At 43.7% G+C, this 24,929-nt stretch overlaps 2 protein-coding genes across 8 annotated transcripts in view; one reads left to right on the top strand and one right to left on the bottom strand.

Annotated features, from left to right (window-relative positions):
* Positions 1-346: 346 nt before the first annotated feature.
* On the bottom strand, positions 347-24,762 carry INTS12 (integrator complex subunit 12). Of its 6 annotated transcripts, none has more exons than XM_070261630.1 (8): positions 24,632-24,754; positions 16,965-17,129; positions 15,441-15,518; positions 12,615-12,767; positions 10,525-10,712; positions 8,724-8,883; positions 4,110-4,256; positions 347-1,036 (listed from the first exon to the last, which is right to left on the bottom strand). In XM_070261630.1, the coding sequence occupies exons 2-8, from the start codon at positions 17,118-17,120 to the stop codon at positions 452-454; spliced, it is 1,467 nt and encodes a 488-aa protein (XP_070117731.1). In that variant the 5' UTR covers positions 17,121-17,129; positions 24,632-24,754; the 3' UTR covers positions 347-451. The 6 variants fall into 6 exon arrangements, with proteins under 6 accessions (XP_070117731.1, XP_070117732.1, XP_070117733.1 ...); XM_070261631.1 differs by lacking the exon at positions 24,632-24,754 and adding an exon at positions 19,199-19,795; XM_070261632.1 differs by lacking the exon at positions 24,632-24,754 and adding an exon at positions 19,186-19,321.
* The window catches only part of GSTCD (glutathione S-transferase C-terminal domain containing), a 131,772-nt gene continuing 131,602 nt past the window's right edge, over positions 24,760-24,929 (top strand). The window contains exon 1 of one of the 2 annotated variants that reach the window (XM_023636782.2): positions 24,760-24,929. The gene's annotated coding sequence lies outside the window, so the exon portion shown is untranslated. The other variant, XR_011436786.1, reaches the window with a different exon arrangement.

Genomic DNA, 24,929 nt, shown 5'->3' with positions numbered 1-24,929 from the left:
GAGAATCAACGGAAACGAGGCTGGGGACAGACACCGAATATCTAGAATGTTGGAGGGAAAGCAGAAAGCCTCGTGCTGGGTCATCCCGCCACCTTGTAAGGCACCTTATTCAGCAGGATCAATTCTTGGGCTTTGCTAAAAGCGGAACTATTCTTTTTTTTAAATTCATATATGCTACCAGTCTTCTGGGATTCTGGAAGTTCTCATCAAGAATTAGTCATTCTAATTATTGTTTTCACTCACAGTATGGAAATTGTTATAATAAAAATAAACAGATTTAAAATACCAAAGATTTCCAAGTTTTGCTAAATAATATTTAGTATTTTAAGGTAAGAAATAATAGAAATTTCACTAGGAAGATTTTATTAAATTATAGCGTATTATGGTTAAGGTCCCAACAATAAGATTTTAATCTTTAGGGTAATGTGATCTAAACACCTACTTGGCCACATTACTTCTTGAGTTTCTTCTGCGCGGCTTTCTTCTTGACCATCTGTAACCGCTTCATGGCATTGAGCTGTGATTCCTGGGAAGTGGGACCTTTAAGGGACGTGGAGGGAGAGCTGCTCGGTTCCGCGGTGGTTTTGCCGGCGGTACTTCCGCTAGGCCCTGATGTCCCGCTATTCCCATTCCCACTTAGTTGGCTGCTACTTCCTGGAACTAAGGTACTTGGACTAGGAAGACCTACTTTGCTGACATTGTCACAACTAACTGAGCGACTAAGGCTGGTTTTGCCCAAAGTCAGAGGCGGAGGGGGCTTCAGGGGCACGGTGGGTGTGGTGCTGCTGCTGGAACCTACTTTGGAACCTATTCCGCCTTTGGAGGAGCTGGCCAGACCAGTCAGACCCACAGGCTTCTGGTTAGCTGACGAGGCCGCAGGTTTCCCGCTGCTGTTCTGGGTCGCTAGACTCAGTTTTGCTGCTGATGGACCCCCAGAAGTGGTTTTGGCTGCAAAAGCTGCCCATCCAGTGAGGCCACTAGTTACTGAAGAAGAAACACTGGTAGTGGAAGAATTTCCTGAAATAACTGTGGATGGCTGAAAAGAACAAGATAATACTGTATTAGAGCCAAGTATAATTAATACCTAATGCAATATTATTAAATATATAACACGTTTAGTTGTTGGACTTTTTATACAAAAGTAAAGACTCGGGAAATTTAAATCACACCATCAAAATTAAGTTCTTATGAAATTCTGAAAAAAACACAACAAAACTTATCCATAGCTAATGGGTACTACCGTTTCCAAAAAAGAAATTTTAGAGGACATATTCTTGTTCTAATGATTCCAAAAAATACATATACAAAATTCCTTTTTAAGAATTGCTTTTGGATTCAGTTACAAGCCATATCACAAAATCAGACGTAACGTTTTAATTTGTTTTTCACCCAAAGGTATTATCTAGCTCAGTACAACATCTAATTCTTTAGACTTTGCTCCAAACAACTTGTGGACCACTTCAAAAATGGGCCACAACTAGAAGGACCACAACGAAGAATACACAACTATGGACCGGGGGACTTTGGGGAGAAAAAGGAAAAAGTAAAATCTTCAAACAAAAAAAAAGGAATCTACTCTTAATGGACAAAAATGGTTGCATCCAGGATATTTAGGAGACGTCTGAGATAAAGAGATTCACTTAATTATTTATTGAGTGAATGTATGAGATTCTGAACCCATTTTTTTGAAGTTCTCCCCAGATTTTGAGCAAATAGCTACTGTACTGCAAAACATGTACAGATGTGCAATGTTGACTATTTGGAATTGTACAACTCTGGAGATGCATTAAAAGGTCTCATGACTTTATTTCCACACTGTGTCTGTTTCCATCAAAATTATCACCCGAGAGGGCCCTGCGTCTGTACAAAGGATGTATCAGCTGCCCCACAAGCCGCACGGCGATGTGTGGGCAGGTCTAACTCACTCCCAGACGTATTTCTTAAAGGTTTAACACTTCAGTTTCTCTAATTAACTTCCTTGGCCAGTCCAAAGCTAACAGCAACACCCATGCTGCTATATAAATAATATTTCTCTTAGTCATATGAGAACAATTTTTTTTCTAACCTTCTCATTAGGCAAAAATGTACTTTGTTCAAGTTAATTATGAACCGAACTTCTCACTGGCACTCTTTATACCTTCATATTCTTGAGATTTACAAAAGTGTTAAATTCATACATAGGTAAAAGAAAAAGTCTTACGAATAGTATTTTACTTAAAAATATGGCAGTTGTCACACCTAAAATATATCCAGTTATACTTCACAACTGAATTCTAAAAGAGTTGATAAAAATGTTTTTAGTTCTTACAATGTAGCCTTCAATACTACATACAGGTAAACATCTGTAACCAATGTGAAAAGTAATCAAAATAGAGCATGCTCTGAGATCTTTCTAAGAGGAGGAGTCAAGATTTTTGTTCACATACTCTGAAAAATGATAGGATTTTTTACAGTAGCCTCATAACAATAACTATCTCATAAGGTTATCTAGAGAAGATAAACTTTACATAAATAATAAATTCCTAGAGGAATGCATACAGGTAATGAGAAGAAGTCAAGGAAGCAAACGGACACAGGTGTGGTAAACTTTTAATTTTCAGTTACGAAAGATCTAGTTTTTTTCCTTTTCTTTCTATTAAACATAAAACTGTCTGCCATCTGGCTAAATGATTTTTCCACAAACTTCTCAGATGAAACTCCTCTGAAGTAACTAAAAAGGCCAGCACTCACGAAGCGCAGACGAGAAAGCAAGTTCTGTGAGTACGGCATTTCATTTCAATGGCCTGCTGTTACTGGTACCGCCTTTCAACAGAACGACAGGTGGCTCATCATATATTAGGACACACAAAAGTGAAATAACACAAACAAGGGAGATCAAGCAATTCCTTACTATTTCAGTGTAGAAGTAAATTTCTCAACTGTTTTTAACTATAAATATTTTCTTGCTCATTATCCCAGTTAGAAAGCCATTTGCTTTTTATATATGAATGAGGACAAATTTTTTTCATAGTAAAAATCTATTCACTTTTTCATAAAAACACCAAAACCTCTTAATCAGAACAAACATGACAGCCAAGGCCTTAATTTATTTGCCATAAAATTATTCCACGTTGGATTTCCTAAAAATAAACTTTAGTGTAATAGGTTAGTACAAAAATCTACCTAAAAGTGATTTAAGTATAGAATACAGCAACTCTAGTTACTTTCAATGAATTATTGTTACTCCTATTCCAACTCGCACAGCTTCTATATGACAAAACAATAATGGATATTCCTTGGGTATCAACTCTTGCCTGGTAAATCAAATTAAAAATGATCTGCAAATAAAATGACCAGACTCTTTCTCAGAGTACTTCATATTCATATCCTTTATCAGCACACCAAGGTTCTTGATCTTTGCTACTTACAGCCTCTTAGGGTACTATCTTTAGAATTTTCTGGGGTCAACCTTTGAGAATTTAGGGCTAGTATTTTTTTCTTCCATCTTTAGTACTCTGCTTAAAATTGGGATGTATAGCTCAGTAAAAGCATTCTTTTTGTTATAAAATTAGATAGAAAAATACTTCACGATATCAAATGCAAGGATGCTAATAATAATGTAGCGTGCTTTCAGGAGGCAAACCTAGGAGTGAGAAAGGTGACATTCTCACTAGATAATCTGGCTCCTTACTATCAGAGGCAGGTGCTATGAAGGCTCATGAGAATAAAAGGAAAAATAAGACAAAGCAAGAAAACTTGAGCAGCCAAACAGCAGGGAGAAAACAAGCTGTGGGGCCAATCAGCAGGAGTAATGTGAGACGAACCGTCACCACTGAGGGCAGAGGCCTCAGATCCACACCACAGCCCTGCGGGGGGGCAAGGGTCTGAGAAGCGTCGCTGTGGAACACGACAGACAGTTCCAAACTGTGATGAGAAGAGAAACAGCAGAGGTAGAGATTAAACAATCACGTGAGTGTCCCCTTTCTCCCAATGTCAACAGCAATGCAGCCTTGACTTCCAACATACAGCCGCTTAGCACAGAAAGTCTCTTACTGATTTTTTTCCGAAGTAACCATTGTTTGGTCAACTAAATTAAAATCCCACTTCAGATAAAATGGAATGTACTGTACCTTGACTTCCGTTCTCTTAAATGCTTGAAAAGTTGTCTCTTGTTTGAGTTTAGTTTCTGCTTTCTTAACCAATGGGTCTTTGACAGCTGGAACTACAGAAACAACGGTGGGGGCTGGTTTCTGGGGTGGTTTCTGAGTTTTTTGAGCCTGTAAAAATCAGTGTTAAGATTAAATTAGCTACAAAATCTTAGTTGAATGCACAGAAAAGAATAAAAGTCTATCACAGAACTCCTCATTGACTTGAAATACAGTTGAACATTTAAAAAATATTGTAATGACACTGAAAATACAGACTCTTGTACAAATGATTTTTATCATCATATTAATAGTTTTATAGATTTTATTAGTTTCTAAACAGTAAAGGTAATATGAAGCTTTAGAAATCATGCATATTAGGGTTGACTAAATACCATTTTAACAAGATAAACCAAACTATTTAAGAAAAAAAGGAAAATCACAAACTATTTGTAACCAGTCGGCAACACTCATAATGATGTGCATTTATTTCTTACTATGGTTCGTTAAGATTTAGGAGTTTTCTTCCAGGGGTTCAGGCAAATTCTCTGAGTAACTGCAGGTTAGCTAAAAGGTAGTTCAGCTCAATTTATGGTTTTAAAAACAGAATGGGGAGAAAAAACTACTAGTGATAAACGATGAAACTCTTTGAGGTTTTCCACAATGCAGAACTAGGCACGATGAGTTCTTAGAGAAAGCACACAAATACAAACATCTATGTTCTCAAAGAGGAATTTGCACCCGCTGTTCCTTTACAAGCATCTTCAGTTTTATTTTGACCAATAATTGTTTTTTTCCTTTACTGTATAACTAGGTACTTTACTAACTTCTCATAAACGCCAGTCACTTTTTAGTTTATTCTTTAGTGTTTTCCAGGTAGGCAATCACTATACTATAAACGGTATAGTGCAGTGTTTCAGAGCACAGTTTTTGGAGTCAAACCCAGCTCAACTACGTCCTTAGCTATGTGACCTCAGGTAGAACACGTCCATCTCCAAGAGCCCCATTCTCTTCATCTGCAGCACGAGGTGACACCATCTGTTTCAAAGTGGGTCATGAGGATGAATGACCATTAGGTGAGAGTCCAGCCCAGAGTCTGGCACATGCTGAGTGCTGACATTAACAGATACTATTTACTCATCAGCATTGTTTACAAAGGGTAAGAAAACTGAGTCTGCAAGAACCCATCCTACTGCAAGCGGAAAATGCTCGCAGCCATCCCACAGTCTGACAATCCTGGTAAGGCCACGCAGGACCACACCAGGGAGTCTGTCACTCATCCGTGCCCACTTCTGGAAGGTCGAGTGCAGCCTGCTTTATCCTGGCTTGGGCCTTCTTGTGTAATCTTCCTGTGCTATGGCTTGCAACACTATATAATCTTGATCCTTAAGTCTCAATCCATCCTGTTTTTTATATTACATACTTTGCACATGAAAGTACCTTTCTTTCAAACACCAATTACAGAGCCACATTCAGATCATTAGTCAGTTCAGAGTATTACTAAGGATGCTGGAGAACTGTGGTAAAATCTCTCTCCCAGCAGGAAAGGAGGGCCACCTTGCCCTCTACTGCAGCAGCACGGGAGGAGACTGCAGCCTGCAGGCCAGTCAGAAACGCATGGCTCCATCAGCAGGGCTTTCAGTCTACAATCCCTGCACCCATGTACACGACTCCAGGCTCAGACTCCAAAGCCCACCTCACGTGTGCCTCAGCAGATGCAGATCCACCACGATAAAGCCCTGAGGGCACCTCCGTCTAGGAGACCAGGGCTGGATCTTCTTCTGCTTCCTCTGTTTCACCTACTCATCTCAGAAGGTGAGTAAGAAATAGCCAGAGGTCTTTGTCTTTTGCTGGTAATACTAGTCCAGGGAAATAGGATATTACCACTGACTCAGTGTTGCTCAACAAAGGCACTGTACTTCACAGAGCGGCTGCCTCACACACTGCAGAATGTATGAAACTCCCCACTCAGGGCATAACTGCCAGCAGCACAGCAATCAAAACCACTGCCTCTTTCCAATGCTGCTGACCAGGAGAGTGGTACCGCCTGAGACTGAGAAGCACTGCGCTAAGTCACATGAGACTCTTACCTGGTGCTGGGGCAAACCCACTACCTAGTAGAGAGAAAATCACAACTGAAGGACGACCTTGGACCCTGCCCCACACGATCACAACCTTCTTGACTAGGTCTTTCTATGATGGATACTGCAGAACCTGCCCCCATGGAAGAAATCACTGCAAGGAGAAAGGGGCTACGAGGTGCTATGTCCAGTATCTCTGAGATACCTTGAAGCAACAAGCAATGCACACATGAGCACCTCACGGGACACACGTACAGTGAGAACGACTGGATTCAGTACCCCTGTCCCCAGCTCCTCTCTCACTGAACCTGTGTTTATTGGATCCCGATCTCCAGGCTCACTCAGACCGTGCCTCCTGGTACTTCACCAGGTCCACTCGGTGTATTTTATTCTAACCATATTCTAACACCAGTCAGGGGCCCCCATTCAGGCCTCTGACTCTCAGACACACAGACTGAACATGCTGACTGCTGATTTCTGGTACTAATCCACATTTCCTCCATTTTATGTATCGTAAAATAGAACGACAGAATGTAGGATGTGCCCAGTCCTGAGCTCTGCTCTGGGGCTGGGTCAATGAATGAGACATGGTCTTACTGATAAATGAGCTACATATTTAATCTGCAAAGCTGATAAGGAATAAAAGGTAGCCCAGAGAAAGAGAAGCTGAGAAGCAGAACAAATGAGAACATAGATTCAAGGAAGGACACATTCGGTCTGGCACGGCCAGGGTAGGTGGATGTCCATGGTGAAGCGGTGCAAGAGAGGGGCACAAAGGGAGGCTTGGGTTACAGAAAGAGGGTCCATGCATCCACCCTAATGAGTATAGCCTCACATATAAGTAATTGAGAGCTGCTGGGTATATTTACGCAGATAAAGTTAGAAAAATATTTCAGAAGAATAATTCTAATTGTTCTAATTTTAGTACATCACGTAAGGAGACCTCTTAAGAGACTAAAGCAACAGACAAGAAATGAGGGATTTGTGGAACAGGGTAATAAGAGCAAAATGAATAGATTTGAGAAGTATAGAAGGGGTCGAATTAACAAATTTGGTAACAAAGGGATATGGAATTAAGAAAGGCATCAAGGATAACGTTTTCTAGTTCAGGCAATTGGGGAAAAAAATTGAGTGGGGAAGAAAACAATTCTAATTTTAAAGTTGTTGAACTTGGAGTAACTGTGGGATATCCGTTTAGCTGCCAAAGTTCACTCCAGAAAGAGGGTTAGAACCATGAATACAGATTTGCTGTAAGCCAAGTCACAAAAAATGTGGGAGAAAAACTTAGACAGTGTTTACTTTATTAAGAGACTTACAATGAAATAATAATTAAAAAACTTTGAAGATATACTAAAGAAAGACATCATTATCACAAATTATTTATTTGACCAGTACCAATTCTTAGTGCCTGTTTCTGTCAATGACCTGGAATGCACTTTAGTGCTCACCCGTAATCATTTTGGTCGAGGTCCTGGAGGGCAAGTTTAAATAATAAACTAAATAAAAATCAGACTGAATTGGAAAAATAATATGTTGTCACAGAAATTCCTGTTGCAAACAGAAAGTATACATACTACTGAAATTTTACTACTTTTCATAGGAATGAATAAAAACATTTCCTATATCTGATTTAACTGATCAAAAGGTAAAATAGATATCTTGATTTTTTTCCTTTTAACTAAGTACTTTTGACTTTAAAAAGATACACTTGGTCACAAAACTTTATGTAGAAATTCATTTGGTCGCCAGGCACGGGAACTCACGTATCCGCAGTCCCTAATCTAAGGCAGGGGAGCGGCAGGGGAGGAGAACAAGTCGCTGAAATAAGTAACAACCGGATTTCTCTAAAAGGAAAGTGACCAAGTTCATTTACCTACTTTTCAAATGAATAAAGGTTGGAAAACTATCCACTATAACCAACGACAAAGTGTTTCACGATGATACTAAAGGCAGTTGTGTTAGCGAGCAGTAGACAGACAGTGCACCGGGAGCACGGGGAACACAGTAAATGGTCCCTGGAGGACAAGAGGGAAAGACTGAGGACAGTGACAGGGATGGAAGGGCAGGATCTCGACAAACCCTGTGTCTGCACACAGCCTGTGGGTCTGTGGGTCAGGCTCCCTCAGGAGCAGACATTTCAACACTCCTCACCAGACTCGCCAGACACTGGGGCTGCTTCCTCACCACTTCCCACCGTGCTCCGGAGTATTTTTACATGTTTGTAACCACACTGACATGCTAGTAAGGGTTATTCATATGTTGTGGGCATTCAGTTCTGTTTGTGTATCTGTATGAGAATAAGCGGAAAGTTGAATGAAGAGAAGTGCACACGACATGGTCTGGTCTGCAGGCACAGACACACAGATCACATGCACACACTATATACACAGACAGTTAAATAATCAGCTTATATTACATTTTTTCCATTATCTTAAATGCTCAAATTTTTATTTTGAAAAGCACATATCAATGAAACAATTGAGAGAGACTGTTTAAATGAGAGAAAAGTGATTCCTACCATTCTCTTCATTTGTCTGGTGCATCGGGCACAGTACCACACCAGGCGAGGGTCATTCACTTCCTTGTCTGTCACCTGCGGCTTGTGGCAATCTTGGTGGTAGAGATTGTGGCACTCCTGACATTCCACTAACTGATTACCAGATGCCACCGTCATTTGCCTAAGAACACACACCATTACACACTGCACTGATTTGAATGCAACAATTTAAGGCATTTCAGGGTTGTTGTGGTAAAGTCTGATATATTAAAGACGATTAAACTCCAGAAAACCAAAGAGCAAAACAAGAAGCCTGCAAAGTGTCGCCTGCACAAGCACTTCACTTTCAAAGTTTATGCTCAACCATTAATAAATACAGAAGGTACCTTAGTAACTAAACGTGGCCATTCTCCTTGTCCTGTTTTTCTTTCTCCAGAAGGTAGTAGACTTCGGCTAGTCCTCCAACAGCCTCATAACATTTTCTTTATCCCTCCATTAAACTCCTTTATGTTTGTCACCTGCCTGCTGTCTACCTTCATTAATGTGTCAGTTGCCTAAAGGTGGGAACTGGACCTGATCCTCCACGGTGCCTACCACATTACTGTGCAGACACAGGGTGTTCAATAAAGAAACCTCCTATCGACTGAACAGAAGGAAGCAATATGTGTATCACAGAAGTCCAGACTCCAGCAGCACAAAAAGCAACTGCCACAGCCTTAGACTAACATCAGTCTCCTGACGGAGGGTTACACTTCCGAGTTCTCTCCCCATGTTCACTTTACCATTTCTTTATTTAAAAAGGATAACCAGGCTGGCCCAGTGGCATGGTGGTGAAGTTTGTGTGCTCCGCTTTGGCGGCCTGGGGTTTGGATCCCTGGAGTGGACCTACGTGCTGCTCATCAAGCCATGCTGTGGCAGCATCCCACATACAAAATGGAGGAAGACTGGCACAGATGTTAGCTCAGGGTCAATCTTCCTCACCAAGAAAAAAAAAAAGAGAGAGGACCTTCATGGTAGATAAAGGTTGAAATGACCAAATATATGTGAAAACAATGAAGGTCTGGCAAACGATCCTGTTCAGAAGCACATTAACTGATTCTCTGTAGGGCTCACAAAAGCTCAGAGTCATCTACTCAGTCCCAACACAACAGAATTCAACATTTTCATGAAGAAAATAGCAACAAGATGGTAATCTTTTCTGTTGTTCCAGGCAGTGAAAGTCATTAATCATTAAAAATATAACCCCAGCACTAAGAAGTTTAAAATCTAGTTATTCTGATTTTTAAAACTTATTTTCTACTAAGCAGAATTAGCTACGTTTTTATAATTATGTACCCAAGTTTCAAAGTAACACTCAGAATAACCTACATGAGCCAATGATTTCATTTTGATTATCTTTAGGAAAATATTTAATGGTGTTTTAGGAAGTGATATATAACAGTTTACATTATAAGTACTATCAACAATTCAGGAAAAAAACCCAGACTTCTTTTAAAAAAGAGGGAAATAATCAAGTCTGCTGAACTTATCTTCCTCACTAAAGAATAAAGCAACAATCACTTTCCCTCTAGAACCCAGGAACGCAGAAAAGGTTACTGCAACACAACAGATTAAAGACACCACAGTCAGGAAGACAGAGTATTTGAAGATTTTTAAGATGTTAAATTGTTACATGGGCAGCACATAGGGAATAATTTACTTATCTCCTACCTGCCTCCAAATAATAAAAACAAAAAAAAAACACCCAACAATTGGTCCAATTTTTTTTAGTTGTTTGTTCTGCACAAAGAAACAAAAGAACCTGCAGCAAGGGACAACCCACCTACAAACAACACAGGCCAAGCCCATCTCCATGGCAAAATCGTCAGCACTGGTCTCCTCGAAACTGGACAGGTCAGCCATGGCTAAGTCCTTGCTGGTCTGGACGGTAATGGGAGAGGACCGTGTCTCTGGTTTCTCCAATCTAGGTTTCTTGGGAAGATCAAGTGCTTCAGTGATGTCAGATTTCACCTATAAAAAGCACCCAATCAGAGAGTAACACGTGAGAACAAACTTCAAATCACTGAGAGACGGACAAGATTGACAGCATGGACAGCCTGCAACGACCAGGTCCACCTGACACACCTTCACATAGTTAGGGACAGATGCACACACTAAAGATCTGCACATTTAGAACGAACGCAGCACCATTATGTTAAAGGAAACCAGCAAGGTGGAAATAAATAAGCCAGAGCAGTTTATATCTATCTGTATTTCTTTTTGTATTCTTTTATCCATTAAAGAACTCTGGAAGTTCAAAGCATTTTATACTTCTCTTTTTCTCCCCCTACATGAGATGCTTTGAACTGAGAAGCCACAACACTAACAAGGCTATTTTTAAAGGCTATTTTTTATCTTGAATATTTTTAATTATGAACTACTGACATTTAAAATATACTGAAAATAGGTAAATAACAAACTATCTGCCAGTCATCTAGACTTAACACATTGTCATACTTGCTTCAAAGCAAATTCTGGCTCCTCTCCTTAAGATATTAATGTTATAGCTACCTGTCAGACTGGCAAAAATTAAAAAGTCTGATAAGGGGCCAGCCCAGTGGCATAGTGATTAAGTTCATGCTCTGCTTTGGCGGACCAGGGTTTGCAGGTTCGGATCCCAGGCACAGATCTAGCACCACTCATCAAGCCACGCTGTGGCGGCATCCCACATAAAATAGAGGAAGATTGGCACCAATGTTAGCTCAGCAACGATCTTTCTCAAGCAAAAAGAGGAAGACTGGCAACAGATACTGGCTCAGAGTCAACCGTCCTCTCCCTCCACCCCAAACAAGTTCGATAAAATATGGAGAATTGGGAATTCTTATACTTTATTGGTGAGAGTCTAAATTTAGTACATCCACTTTGGATAGTAATTTGGCAATGCCTAGTAATGTTGAATATGTACCTATCCTCTTACACCCACTTTTAGGAACACGTCCTATAGAAACTATCACCATGTGCACAAAGAGGTGTATATAAAACAGCTGATTGAAGCTCCATCACAATAGAGAAACGGGAGCAAAAAGCTAATCATCAGTAAGAGAATGGATAAACAGGCTTATTCATATTATATGGTAGCTGAAAGAAATAGATCTACACATATCAACAAATGTAAATTTCAAAGGCACATTGTTAAGTGGAGAAAAGTTACCAAAGGACACACATAGGCATACAGCATGATACCATTTATATAAGTTTAAAAGTACAGAAAACAATACAATATAGTTTATGAATAGCCAATATTTCAGAAAAAAGTATGAAAACATATGGGACTAATATACCCCACCTTGAGGGCAGGGGCTACCAAAGACTTTTTTACTGTATTCTCTACTAAGTGCTAAAATTTTGATAATTAACCATGTGCAGAAATCATTCAAAACAGACGACCCAAGAATTACCTGAAGCCCTGTTCAGGTACACGTCATTCTGTAACAAACGTCACGGTTGGTCATTTCCATCTTTACTCTCTCGTCTCTATCTATGCTTCTCAACAGCTGTGCCATCGGGAATATTCGAGCTACACATTGAAGTAAAACTAGCACATCTCCCAGGGCTCAAAGATTCATTGACAAGGACTTCAGCAAACGGTCCAAACATGTTTCTAAATTTTACTCATTTTTCAAAAAAGTTAACGTCTATAATTATCAAAATATATTTACTGAGTGACGATTATGTGCTTTTACCCACTGTTATAGAAAGGAAGCAAGCACAGAACACCGTTTCCGCCTGTCACCTGCTGATCTGCCTGTCACCTGCTGACCTGCCTGTCACCTGCTGACCCGCCTGTCACCTGCTGATCCGCCTGTCATCTGCTGACCCACCTGTCACCTGCTGACCCACCTGTCACCTGCTGACCTGATTAGGGAAACCCACCTTATCCGCAGGCCTCTTCTCAGCCTCCTTCTTCACCTTCTCCGCTGTGAGGGCCCTGCCATTATTACTGCCAGAAGGAAGACTGGATGAGGTTTTGGGCTCTTGCTTAATGGAAATAGTTTTTGTGCTTGAAATTTTGGGTGGCTCCACATCCTAAAAGGTGAAATAAAAAGATACCCACAAATAAACATTCAGTCTATCTAATATATTGTACAAAACAGATCATAAATCTAAACAATTTTCAGTCAAAATTAAGACATCACACTGTGATCAATGTAACGTTCTTTTCTTTAAACAGCTTTATTCGGAAATAACTAACATACAAACTGCACCTATTACAAGTGTAAAATTTGATAAGTTTTGCCATCCAGTTTCACACCTGTGACACCATCACCACGATCAATATAACAGACATCCATCGTCCCCTGCAGCTTCCTTGTGGCCCTCTGTAATCACTCCTGCAGGTATCCATCCTAGGGAGACTGTTCTCCCTTCCTCAGGCAACCACTGCTACTTTCTGTAACCATAGATTAGTTTGCATTTCCTAGAAATTTACATAAATGGAACCATACAGCATGTACTCTTTTTCTGTCTGACTTCTTTCACTCAGCATATTTATTTTGAGATTCATCCATGTTGTTGAGTATACCAACAGTTCATTCCTTATATTGCCAAATAGTATTCCATTGAATGGATATACCACAATTTGTCTACCCACTTACTTATTGACAGACATCTGGATTGTGTGCAGTTTGGGGCTACTAAAAATAAAGTTGTTATGAAGATTCACATCATACGTCTTTGTGTACACATACACTTAATTTCTCTAGAATAAATGCCTTGGAGTGGAATGGCTGGATCATATGGTAGGTCTAGGTTTAACTATTTAAGAACCTGCCAACTCATGTTCCAAAGTGGTATACCATTTTACATTTCGACCAGGAGTACACGAGAGCCCCAGTCCCTCACATCCTCAGCAACACTTGGTATGGCTCATCTTTTTAATTTTAGACTTTTCAATAAGTATGCATTGGCATATCATTGATTTAACCCACATTTCCCTAATGGCTAATGATGTTGAGCAGTTTTTCAAGTGCTTATTTGCCATACATGTACCTCTTTCAGTAAAGTGGTGTTAAAATTTTTCGCCCATTTTAAAAAACGGGGTTGTTTGTTTTATTACTGAGTCTAAAGTGTTTTTCAAGATTCTGCATACAAGTTCTTTAACAGACAACACGAATTGCAAACACTCTCCCCGAGTCTGCGGGTTGTCTTTACATCCGTGTTAAACTTTGAATCCTCGTTCTTGGATTACAGCATATATCACAGCTTTGCTGATACACACGCTTGTTATCTAATGTTGTTAATAGTATAAAAAGGTTATGCACATGGTAGCTCCTTGGAATCACCAACCACCAAAAAAAGGAGGGCATTTCCCTCCCATTCTCAATAAAATCAGAACATCTGAGTGCAGTCTGTCTTCCATGCTGAGACCCAAAAGTATAAACCGTAAACAGGGCTGCTACACGCCAGCTTCAGGGCAGCAGTGGCCTCTGAGGAGGAAGGGAGGGAAGGGCCGAGAAGCAGGGCTCGACTCAGCAGCAGCAGGCTGACTCACTGTTGTGCTGTCTGGTTTTATAAATAAAGTTACATTAGAACACAGCAATACGTACTCATTTATGTATCTGCAGCTGCTTTCATGCTGCCATGCCAGAATTAGTGTGAGAGAGACCATCTGGCCCACAACACCCAAAATATTTACTCTGTGACTCTTTACAGAAAGTTTGGTGACCACTTGCGTAGACTTAGGAAAGTCATGGAGAAAATCTTATTTTTTATTATTATTATTTTTTGGTGAGGAAGATTGTCCCTGAGCTAACGTCTGTTGCCAATCTTCCTCTTTTTGCTGAGGAAGATTGTCACTGAGCTAACATCTGTGCCAGTCTTCCTCCATTTTGTATGTGGGGTGCCGCCACAGCATGGCTGATGAGCAGTGCTAGGTCTGCAGTAGGGATCCGAACCTGCAAACCCTGGACTGCCAAAGCGGAGCATGTGAACTTAACACTATGCCACCAGGCTGGCCCCCAACTTAAGTGTATCGTGTCTGTAATGTAAAAAACTGAGGACATACTCTTGCAGTGTTCAGCAAGGAAGCTGCTCAAGTCATTGACGGATGAGTTAAGCTCCAACTTCATTATTTCACATTCGACTTACTGAAGTGAATGAAAATATCAACTAATCTTTACGGTGGAACTACACTTGGAGAGGCTGGTGTTAGTATTTATAAGCACACGACTGCCTCCAGGTGATCTTACACATGGTAACATATGAAAAACACTGGCTTAAATCATTCTCACACAATTCTAGAGACAGAAAGATTCAGCTGAAGGCTAAAATCAGATGAACCTGTGCTTTTTAAATACCCAACAAGTATTTTCTCTGAACCGACCAAGTAACTTCCAGTTAGAAACCTAAGGGCAGCAGGCTTTTAAATCACAATAAATCTTTCATGTACTAATAGATGAACTTCCCTTTGTTTTAGAATCTCAAAACACTGGTTCTTTAGCAACAACAGGTTTTCCTATTTGGATGATACCAACACTCAGAGCAGAAGGAACTCAGTCATGTGTTCTGTGGAGATGTACTAACTCAGCTGGTGTGAACCTGCTGAACCTACTGGAAGGGGAATGACAGGAAATGAGGTCACAGGGGCTCTACTCTTCAAAGACAGTTAGAAGGACTGGGAACACCAGAGCTAACGTTGAAAGAAGGGTGGGCACAAAACTCCCCTGCTCACTAGGGTGTGAAGCCTGGGGCCCGGCCTACCTGGAGCTCCAGGTCTTGGAAGACGGCCCTAGTCACAAGCTCTGTTCCTTCCTCTGGTCCGCATCTGGGCCCACAGACCTGGAGGAGACGGCCCTAGTCACAAGCTCTGTCCCCTCCTCTGGTCCGCATCTGGGCCCACAGACCTGGAGGAGACGGCCCTAGTCACAAGCTCTGTTCCTTCCTCTGGTCCGCATCTGGGCCCACAGACCTGGAGGAGACGGCCCTAGTCACAAGCTCTGTTCCTTCCTCTGGTCCGCATCTGGGCCCACAGATCTGGAGGAGATGGCCCTAGTCACAAGCTCTGTCCCCTCCTCTGGTCCGCATCTGGGCCCACAGACCTGGAGGAGACGGCCCTAGTCACAAGCTCTGTCCCCTCCTCTGGTCCGCATCTGGGCCCACAGACCTGGAGGAGACGGCCCTAGTCACAAGCTCTGCCCCCTCCTCTGGTCTGCATCTGGGCCCACAGACCTGGAGGAGACGGCCCTAGTCACAAGCTCTGTCCCCTCCTCTGGTCTGCATCTGGGCCCACAGACCTGGAGGAGACGGCCCTCGTCACAAGCTCTGTCCCCTCCTCTGATCCGCATCTGGGTCCACAGACCTGGGACCTCGGCGCTGCACGGCTAGAGCTTTGGGAAGTTTGGAATAAGGTCGCAGTAGGCCTTAAGAATAAAGTAACAGCTGCCATTCTCTAAGAGCTGTTGTGTACCAGGCAGGCAGGACACTAGGTGACGTACATACTTTACCTCTTTTGATTTTCACAAATTTGCAATGTAGTTCTTACTATCCCCATTTTAATAATAAAGAAACAGCCTGGGTGAAATGAAGATACTATGTGCCTCAGTCTCCTAATTGTAAAATGAGGAAAATAAACAACACCTACCTCACTGGACTGTTACCACAATTAAAATTAATTACACACATACACCACTCAGAAAAGTACCTGGGACACAGCTGTTCAAGCTATGTCATCTGTGACCACACAACCACTAAGACGACTGGGATTTAAAACAGGGCTGTCTGATTCCAAAATGTACATTCTTTTCACACAAACCCACTTGGCGGCTTTGTCATGGTCAAGACTGGGGCACACAGTTCTCACACACCTGCTTTTCCCTTAAATTATCCTACCCATACTCAATTCACTTCCTTGCAAAATCCCTGTCCTTTTACTTCCTGATTTTTTGCCCCTAAAACATCAGAGAATAATTACAAGTTATGGTTTCATTCAGCAGCTTTTAAAAAAAATTTTCATCATAAAGAATTAAACATTAAAACATGCTGTGAACAGCAGGTTTCTCTAGACATAAAGCATCAGAACAGAACCGTTCCCACCCAGCTAACTCATCCATGCCGCGTGGCTGTCCTCTGAAAGCCTGAAGGAAGGAGGAAAGTAAGGAGGAGAATTTCTTCACGCCCCAGGAGAGAGGACTTGGCAGAGAGAGAGTCCTGGGATGGTCTAAACGCTGCTACTGCACTACCACAGGTCTTACAAAGCTCCCTCCACGCTTTCACTCCCGGAGGCACCTTTTGGGATGGACGGTAACTTGAATCAACGCCCCGAGCCAAAGATTCATCAAGTAATGCCTTCAGCTTTTCAGCAGAGTCCTTACTCTTCGAATGTAAGAAGCCCAGTGCTTTCAAAAAAATGGGATCAAGTTCCAGGTTCACAGCAGCAGCCATTGCAAACACCTGAAGAAAAAGAGAGGAGAAAGTAGAGACACTGCGCAATTATCTATGTCAAAATTTATTTCTTCTTTTGTTTATAACAAGTAATACTGTGTACATGATACAAAATTCAAAATATCCAAAAGGTTATTAGAGATAAAGGTAAATTTCCTTCTTACCCCTGACTGGTATTATCTAGTTCTTTCCCCCCAAGGAACAGCATTATCAGTTTTCTGTGTCCCCAAACCCAAGCTCTGAATCCTGATAAGCTCCTCCCTGCCAGAGCCGCTTCCTGATTTAAAATATTCAGTACACATGAACTTCACGTGTTTAGGTGGAGTCCACTACATATCAGAATTTCTTCTCTCAAACCTTCTGTTCAGGACAAAGAAACAAAGGAAGATTCAGGGTGGGGGCGTCACAGGAGGGTGACGGTTGGAGGGCGCACTGAATGGCAGCTACACACGAAGGGCAGTGCTGCAGCCTTCACACCAGCTGCCTCTGTCTGTCTCCGTGGTCCTCAGCCCTAACCTGAAAGCTCAGAAAACACACCAGTGATCCTCTTGTCGGGTCACACGTAGAAGCGGCATCTCAAGCCTGAACCTATTTTAAAAAGCAAGGTCTCTGAGCAAAGGTGCCGAATCTACTTATCCACCCTTCCATCTCCCTCCCACAGGGCCTGTGAGAAGGCCCTCCATCCTGAGGAGCTTAAAACAGTGAGGCTACTCATCAAAGGCTTAGGAAATTTCAAAACATTAAAAAGTTTTGTTTTCCACTAATATCCATTCTATCATGTGGTTCTACTTCTGATTGTCACTTTTTCAAACACTTCTCCAGGCAAGGAATTATTAAAATAAAAATGTAGACTTTGTGTTCAATCCTTTGATCAGTATTCTCAGGCTTGAAATCATCTTCTATCCTTGAGGTTAACATTATAAGGCAACACACTTGCACTGCTGGAGGTAAGGTTCTGCCAGCGATTCCACAGTAATCTCTCATTTTCAGGGGTTTATAAAGCCGTTAGAACTTGCTGTAGGTTGAATCTTGGCATACGAATGCTCAGCCTGAAAACGGATTTTGTTTGTTCCTTCTCCATCCACTTCCCCGCTAATCCGTCTCCAACTCTAACAGGAAACACACACACACACACACGCAGAGACACACATACAGCCCCCCTAGGCTTTTTTTATTTAACTTTTCAAGAAGGGATTAGATTAGATCTAATAGCCTCAGAATTATTGTCAATTTCTGTGCTCTACTAAAATATCTGAATTCCTGATGAGAAAGAGTCTAAAGGCCAATACTAGAGGGAGAAAAACCTACCCCTAACAGATTTATTAGTAAGAACTTAACAAAAATTGAGAAGCAACCTCTGTCACTTCTTGAGACTGTATTATCACATACCATCATTTGCATATAGGGACAGGTACAGAAAGGTTATTTTAAATTTTCTCCTGGGGCGGGTCACCACACACATTCCAAGGAGAAGGCCCCTCATTAAAATGTCCAGGACAACAAAGGTGCCTCTCCTCCCGCGTGGACGGGGAACACAGCCTCGTCTTTCCGCTAACGTAGCTTCATAGCTAGACACGGTGGTTTCCTCATCCAGAACAATCTGTTCGTGAGGTAGTGACCAAACAGCTGAGACTTACAAGGATCCTTCTAGTATACTAGAAAAACCACTACTTGAAATCTCTATGCTGAAAAGCAGAATCAAAGTATTTATCATATCACTACACATTTCCATAGTCACAGATGAAAGGTGCAGAGATGAGTGACAAGTCAGCACCCAGGTCACAGACTGCAGGAGCCACATCAAAGACACTGACATCCCAATAGGATCCTTGGAGTTGGTTCTTTTTATACAATCCCAAAATTATAAAACTGAACAGGCTTTGTACCCCTGCCCTAAATTAGCAACATGTCCCTCTGGCCCAGGGGTCTCTACAGTGGAATACAGGGAGAAAATATTAGAATTCCTTTTTATTTTTTAATTAAAAAATAAACTATTAATATACAGCGTGATAGTAGTGATGCATACAATTGGTAACTAAATACGCATGTATGGAAGTGTGCTCACTTGTTTTACTCACAGGATACACGGTGAGAAGGGTTGGAGGCCACTGCTTCAGCCTGTCCAGCAACTTTGGTGTTCCTCTCCCTGTCACATCTACTCACGGCTGCTTTAGGGCACAGACTGCTTACCCCGCTAATCCCCAGGACCCTCATTAGGCTCAGCCTCTCCCTCTCCACAACAACTTCACTGCCCATCATCCTCGAGACTCTACTCATCACCGACACACTCCCCTGTATTCTCCACTTTTCTCTCAAGAACTCCTTTTATCTCTTCACCTTTACTGTCTGCCTCCCCCCTACCCCCCACTCCCGCCCGAGACATCACCATTCTCACAACCTCCTCCCAAGAAGTGTTCCTTTGAGTTCTTCCTACTCAAAGAGCAAAGAGAGGTCTACAGAGACCTTAGACTAAATCGCTGCTTTGGGAGAAAATTCCATGGCCACCATTTATCAGCACCGCCTCCTGAAATCCACACTCTTGCTAATGTACAGAACACTCGCACCAGGCTCTGGTCATCTCTCCCTGCCAACATCTTTGGCAATTTTTGCTTCTAAACTGGTATCTTCTCCAACTCCTGCACTCAATTTACTGAGATCTTCAACCCCAAGGAGCTTCCTCTTCAGCCAATAAAACTTGACACTTGCCACGACTACTCTCCTCTTTGACTACACTCCTCTGCTCCTCTATTTCTTCCAACGCTTTGACCCAGGACCCTCTTCCAGGTACCAAGACACTCTTTCTTTTCGGGTTGGTTTTTTTTCCACTTCTTTACTCCCGTTCTACCCATACTGTGAATTTATAGAGGCCTCCAGTTTCTTGTTCCCTCTGCTTTCTCCTTATTGTCACCTCTTTGCCCTCATCAAACAGAACACAGTAGTTGGGCCTAAAATAAAACCCTCCAGGTTGTGTGTTTTATCCTTGCCCTCTCAGTTTTCTGTCTTACTCTTCCTCTCCCCTCTGATTCCCTTCTCTGGTTTCTAGTACTCCTCCTTTCTTACTGGTAAATGCACATATAGTGAAAATTTATTTTCCTTCTACTGAAGTCCTGAAGAGGTCAGCAATTGTGGTATAACTTTGCCAATTTATCTACTTTATTATTTTCAAAAAATATTTTCCTGAAGTTATAAGAAATCATGTTACTTCTATACAATACCTTTCATGTATATTCCAAAACCCATGACCAAAACAGACTGTAAAAGAGCCGTATCATTCTTACTGTAGATTAGAATTCTAGAAAACAAAGTCCGAGAGTGTGGCATGTGGATGGATGGATAGTTACAGATGTACATCTATAGATACAGATATATGAAAGAAATTTAATGCTTTAAATGTAGGTTTAATTTAAAACCTAGATGTTGCTTTAAAAAAAGGAGAACGTCAGAAAATTAATCTTAACCACTTTAAAAAACGTCAATGACCTAGGAAAGTGGTAGCAGTGACATTGGTGGGAGTGAATTCTTTGCTCATGCTAGGAATTGTCTATGACAAACGCATATAAGTGACACAGAAATTCCTACACTAAACCATGGTTTTTCTTCATCTCTTTTCTCTTTCTTGACTTATCTGCAGTGTGTCACTTTACTTCCTGTCCCGCTTTCATTCCACAGTTCCGCCTTGCAAGGACTCTCCAGTACTCTAAGCACTCCCATCCCTAGGCCCCAGCTTCCTGCTTTGCAGCCATCCGCTGCTAACCACCGTCTCCCCACCCACACCCAAACTCTAAGGGCACTGAGAGGAGCACATACACACTCCACATGTGCAGTCACCATTCTCGCCCAGGCACTCGACACAACCTCGCAATCCTATCGTGCTTCTCCCGTCAACTAATTTCCCCACTTTCTGCAGAGGCCAGTCACACTCTCTCGACTTTCCTTGAAACTGCTTCCCTGTCTCAGTAGACGGCCTCACCTACTTCACAAAGAAACAGAAGCTGTGAGAGAGGAACCAAGTCGACTTCCTGTCACCACACGTACAGACGTACCTGCACCCCTCCTCTCCTCCTTCCCACCTGATAAACAAGGACGGGACTCTCCACGTACGCCACCAGCACCTGATCCTATCCCTTCCTTCCCCCTCAGGAACCCTGAGCTGTGGCTTATTAACTGCGTCTTCTCCACCTCCAGCACCTGGATCCTAGCTCTTCCTTCCCCCTCAGGAACCCTGAGCTGTGGCTTATTAACTGCGTCTTCTCCACCTCCAGCCCCCAGTCTCTTTCCTTCTACTGGCATCTTTTCATCAAGCATCTTTTCATTCACATTTAAATATACTCAAGCCTCTTCTAGCCAGTCTTCTTCGTTTTATAGCAAAACTTCCTCAGAACGTCATCTACCTTTTATATTCTTTCTTCATTCCTTCTACTTATGCCACATTTCTTGCAATTTGGCCTTGTCCCACCACTCCATGAAAATGTTCTCACCAAAGTATTCACAGCCTTATTCAGCTAAATATAACAAATACTATTTTCTCCTCCTACTTATTTTTCAGCCTTCTCTGTAGGTTCCTCCTATTCCACTTAAAAAAAAAAATGACTTCCTCAAGGTTAGGTTCTGAGTCTCCTCTTCTCTCAGTCTATACCTCCTCAAGATGTGTTCTCTGGATCAGCAGCATGCGCACTGCCTGGGAACCCGTTAGAATGCAAACTCTTGTTCTCCACCACCAGACCTACTGGAGAAAAAACCCTGGGAGGGGGCCCAGAAGTCTGCATTGAACCTTCCAGTGATTCTGGTCCACTCTGAAATTTGAGAACTACTGCCATGGACAATTTGATCCACACACTTCTGCCAGAGATTATGAATTTCTCTCTCCAGCCTATGCATCTCTTTCAAGATCGAACTGCCAGCGTGACCCGGATACGTCACTGAGGTAGGTGCCTCCTACTCAACGCAGCCCTAATAGAGCCACAATCAGGATCTTCTCTCATCTCCCAGCCAACTACTCCTGTAGTATTCCCTTTCTCAAGTGATACTTGCCCCATTGCTCCAGCCAGAAACCAGAGAATCAGCTTGAACTCCTCCCACTTCCTCATCCCTGTCCCCATTTAATCACCCAAGGCTCCTCAAGTTCACCTCTCAAGTTCATCTCTCTTTTCAATCCTCACTACTACCCCCACCCCAGACCAAGCCACCATCATCCATCTATCATCCGGCCCCTGTAATAGCTTCATCAGAGTCCCCACAACCTCCCTCTCCCCCTCAAATCTTTTCATATCCCTCTGCTGATCAAAACACTCTTTTCATTTCTCACTGTCCAAAGGTAAAGAACCAAATTCTGAACAAGATCTCTGATGACTGCATGATCTGGTAATACAGGGAAAGCAGGGCTGACAGTACCTGGTACAGACAACACGCTCACCAAATGTTACCTGGTATCTCAGGCCATCCCCACTCTCTGCTGAGGCCACACGACCTACTTCAAGTCCTTCGACATAGCAACTCTTTCTCACCTGGTACTTTAGTAGAAAGTGTCCAACCCCTCATCTTATTCATCCTTCAAGTCTCATTTTCTGCACATTCCCACAACAAAACAAGAAGTGTTACCGTTATACGGCCCCCAAATATCCTGTACTTAGTGATAATAGCTACTACACTGTTAATTATGCAAACAGTGCCTGTCTTTCTCACCAGAACCCAAGTTCCACAAGGGCCAGCTCTGACCGGTCTTGCCGTCTGCACCCGGCACACAGCAGGTTCTCGGCAAACGCTGGCCAGGTGAGATCACGCTCTCCACTTCCTCTTTCAAACTCCCCTCTCCTCCTCGAGTTCTACATGATCACCTTCTCTGGGCTTCCTCTTCTGTCTCTGACTACTCTCTCTGGCTCATCTTCTCATTCCTGTTGTTCTTGGCATTGCCCAAGGATCTGTCCTTGTCTACCTGCCTTAGTTCTGCTACCAGTCTCTTCCCTGGTGATCTCATGGATGTCACGTTCTCAACCACCACCTCTAGGCAGAGGATGCCATGTTTACCCCACCCCAGTCTCTCTTAAGCTCGAATCCTGCATTTCCAGCTGCTTAGCAGACTGTCTACCAGATTGTCTTAATGGTCCCTCAAGTTCAGTGACGACTAAACTTGACATGATGACTACCTCCCCCAGACTTCCCTGTCGTGCACTTTCTTCCAATAAACGAAACAACTCGGTTAGGCAGAGCTGAGTCCCTCATCTCTCAAGCACCAACACCCAGCAGGCCTTTACTGTGGGTTCTGACGGTACAACATTTCTCACACCTGCTCCCTGTTTTCCACCTCACTGCTACCACTCAAATTCAGGCCTTCATTAGCTTTTTCGTACTATAGCAATAATCTAGTTATTCTCCTCGACTTCAACACTGTTGCCATATTAATGTTCCTGAAACACTTTTTTTTTTTCATTTTCTTCCTCAAAAATTAAGGCTTCCCAATGCCTTCAAAATAAAACCCAACTTCTTGCCCTAGCATTTAAGCAGATGCGTTAACTGGCACAGCAAACCTTACCTCTTCACCCCCAGACCTGCCTTCTGGCAGAGCCATTAGCTGCCTTGCCACTTCTACTCTTTTTTTCTCTGGGGAGCTTTTTGCCCATTTTTAGGTTTCTGAACCCCCTCAAGAGGCAGCTCTCACACGACGTCTCGCCAGGACTGTGTGTACAGCTGGCGTGTCCTCCACTGCAGAGACCAGGGCCCCCCTCCCTGCCAGGACACGTGCACCGCTTCCTCGTGGGGCTGCCTCTGGCCTGGAACCATACTCTGGTGCACAGGTGTTCTCTTCGCTGTAAAACAGAGCTCTAAGGACGGAGTCTACACTCATCTTTCCGACCATCGTCCTGCGACTCTGCGAAGCCCACAAAATGATGGCTGTGGAGCTACTGAAGGATCAAGGCAAATACAGCGGGCTTTGCTCGCTCACTCAGCTCCAATAATCTCCCAATCACTTCGCAGAAAGCACCAAAGGAGGTACTCCAACCTGCCGCCAGCGCGCCGCGCCCCGACACCCAAACGGCACACGAGCGCCCACGGCCCGGCTCTGCAGACCACGGCGCCCTGACATCCAAACGGCACCCGCAGCGCCCACGGCCTGGCTCTGCAGGCCACGGCGCCCCGACATCCACACGGCACCCGCAGCGCCCACGGCCCGGCTCTGCAGGCCGGCCTTGCGGGCCCCCGCCTGCGGGCCTCCCTGCCTCACGCGGCGCGGAGCGGGGGCGAGGACGCGTGCCACCCGCGTGCACACCGCGCGCGGACGGAGCTGGCGCGCCAGTCCCTCGGGCCTCAGGGGTCTGCCGCGCTCCCGCCCCGCCCGGACGTTCCCGCGCGAACTCGGGCTTCCTCCAGCCCCGCCCCGCCCCCTGCGGCCCCGCGCCGGGCGCCCAGGGCGGCTCTGGTCCCTCCGCCTCTCCGTGCTCCTCACAGACACCCCGGTCGCAGCGCCCCAGCCTCCGAGCCTCGCAGCCCGCCGGTCGCGCGGCCCGGGCACTCACCGCCCCGCCGCCGCCAGCTCCCCCGGCTCCTCGGAACCGGCCGGGCCGCCGCCGGCCTACAGCCGCAGCACAAAGGTTCCGGCGGCGGGGCGTGGCGGAGCGCCTGTGGGTGCGCGACGGGAGGAAGTGACGCACTTTCTCCTTCCGGTGCGCCGGATTATGAACGAAGAGCGGTGCGCCGGCTCCGAGTCCGCGGCCCGGTGTCCCTCCAGCGGCTTGGCTGGCGGCAGGCGGCCCGCGGGCCGAGACTCGGGGGGCGGCGTCGGAGGCCCGCGCCGGGCGGGGCCGCCGCGACCAG

Source organism: Equus caballus, chromosome 2, assembly GCF_041296265.1.
Source record: "Equus caballus isolate H_3958 breed thoroughbred chromosome 2, TB-T2T, whole genome shotgun sequence".
Lineage (NCBI taxonomy): Eukaryota > Metazoa > Chordata > Mammalia > Perissodactyla > Equidae > Equus > Equus caballus.
This window is presented reverse-complemented; position numbering and strand designations above follow the sequence as displayed.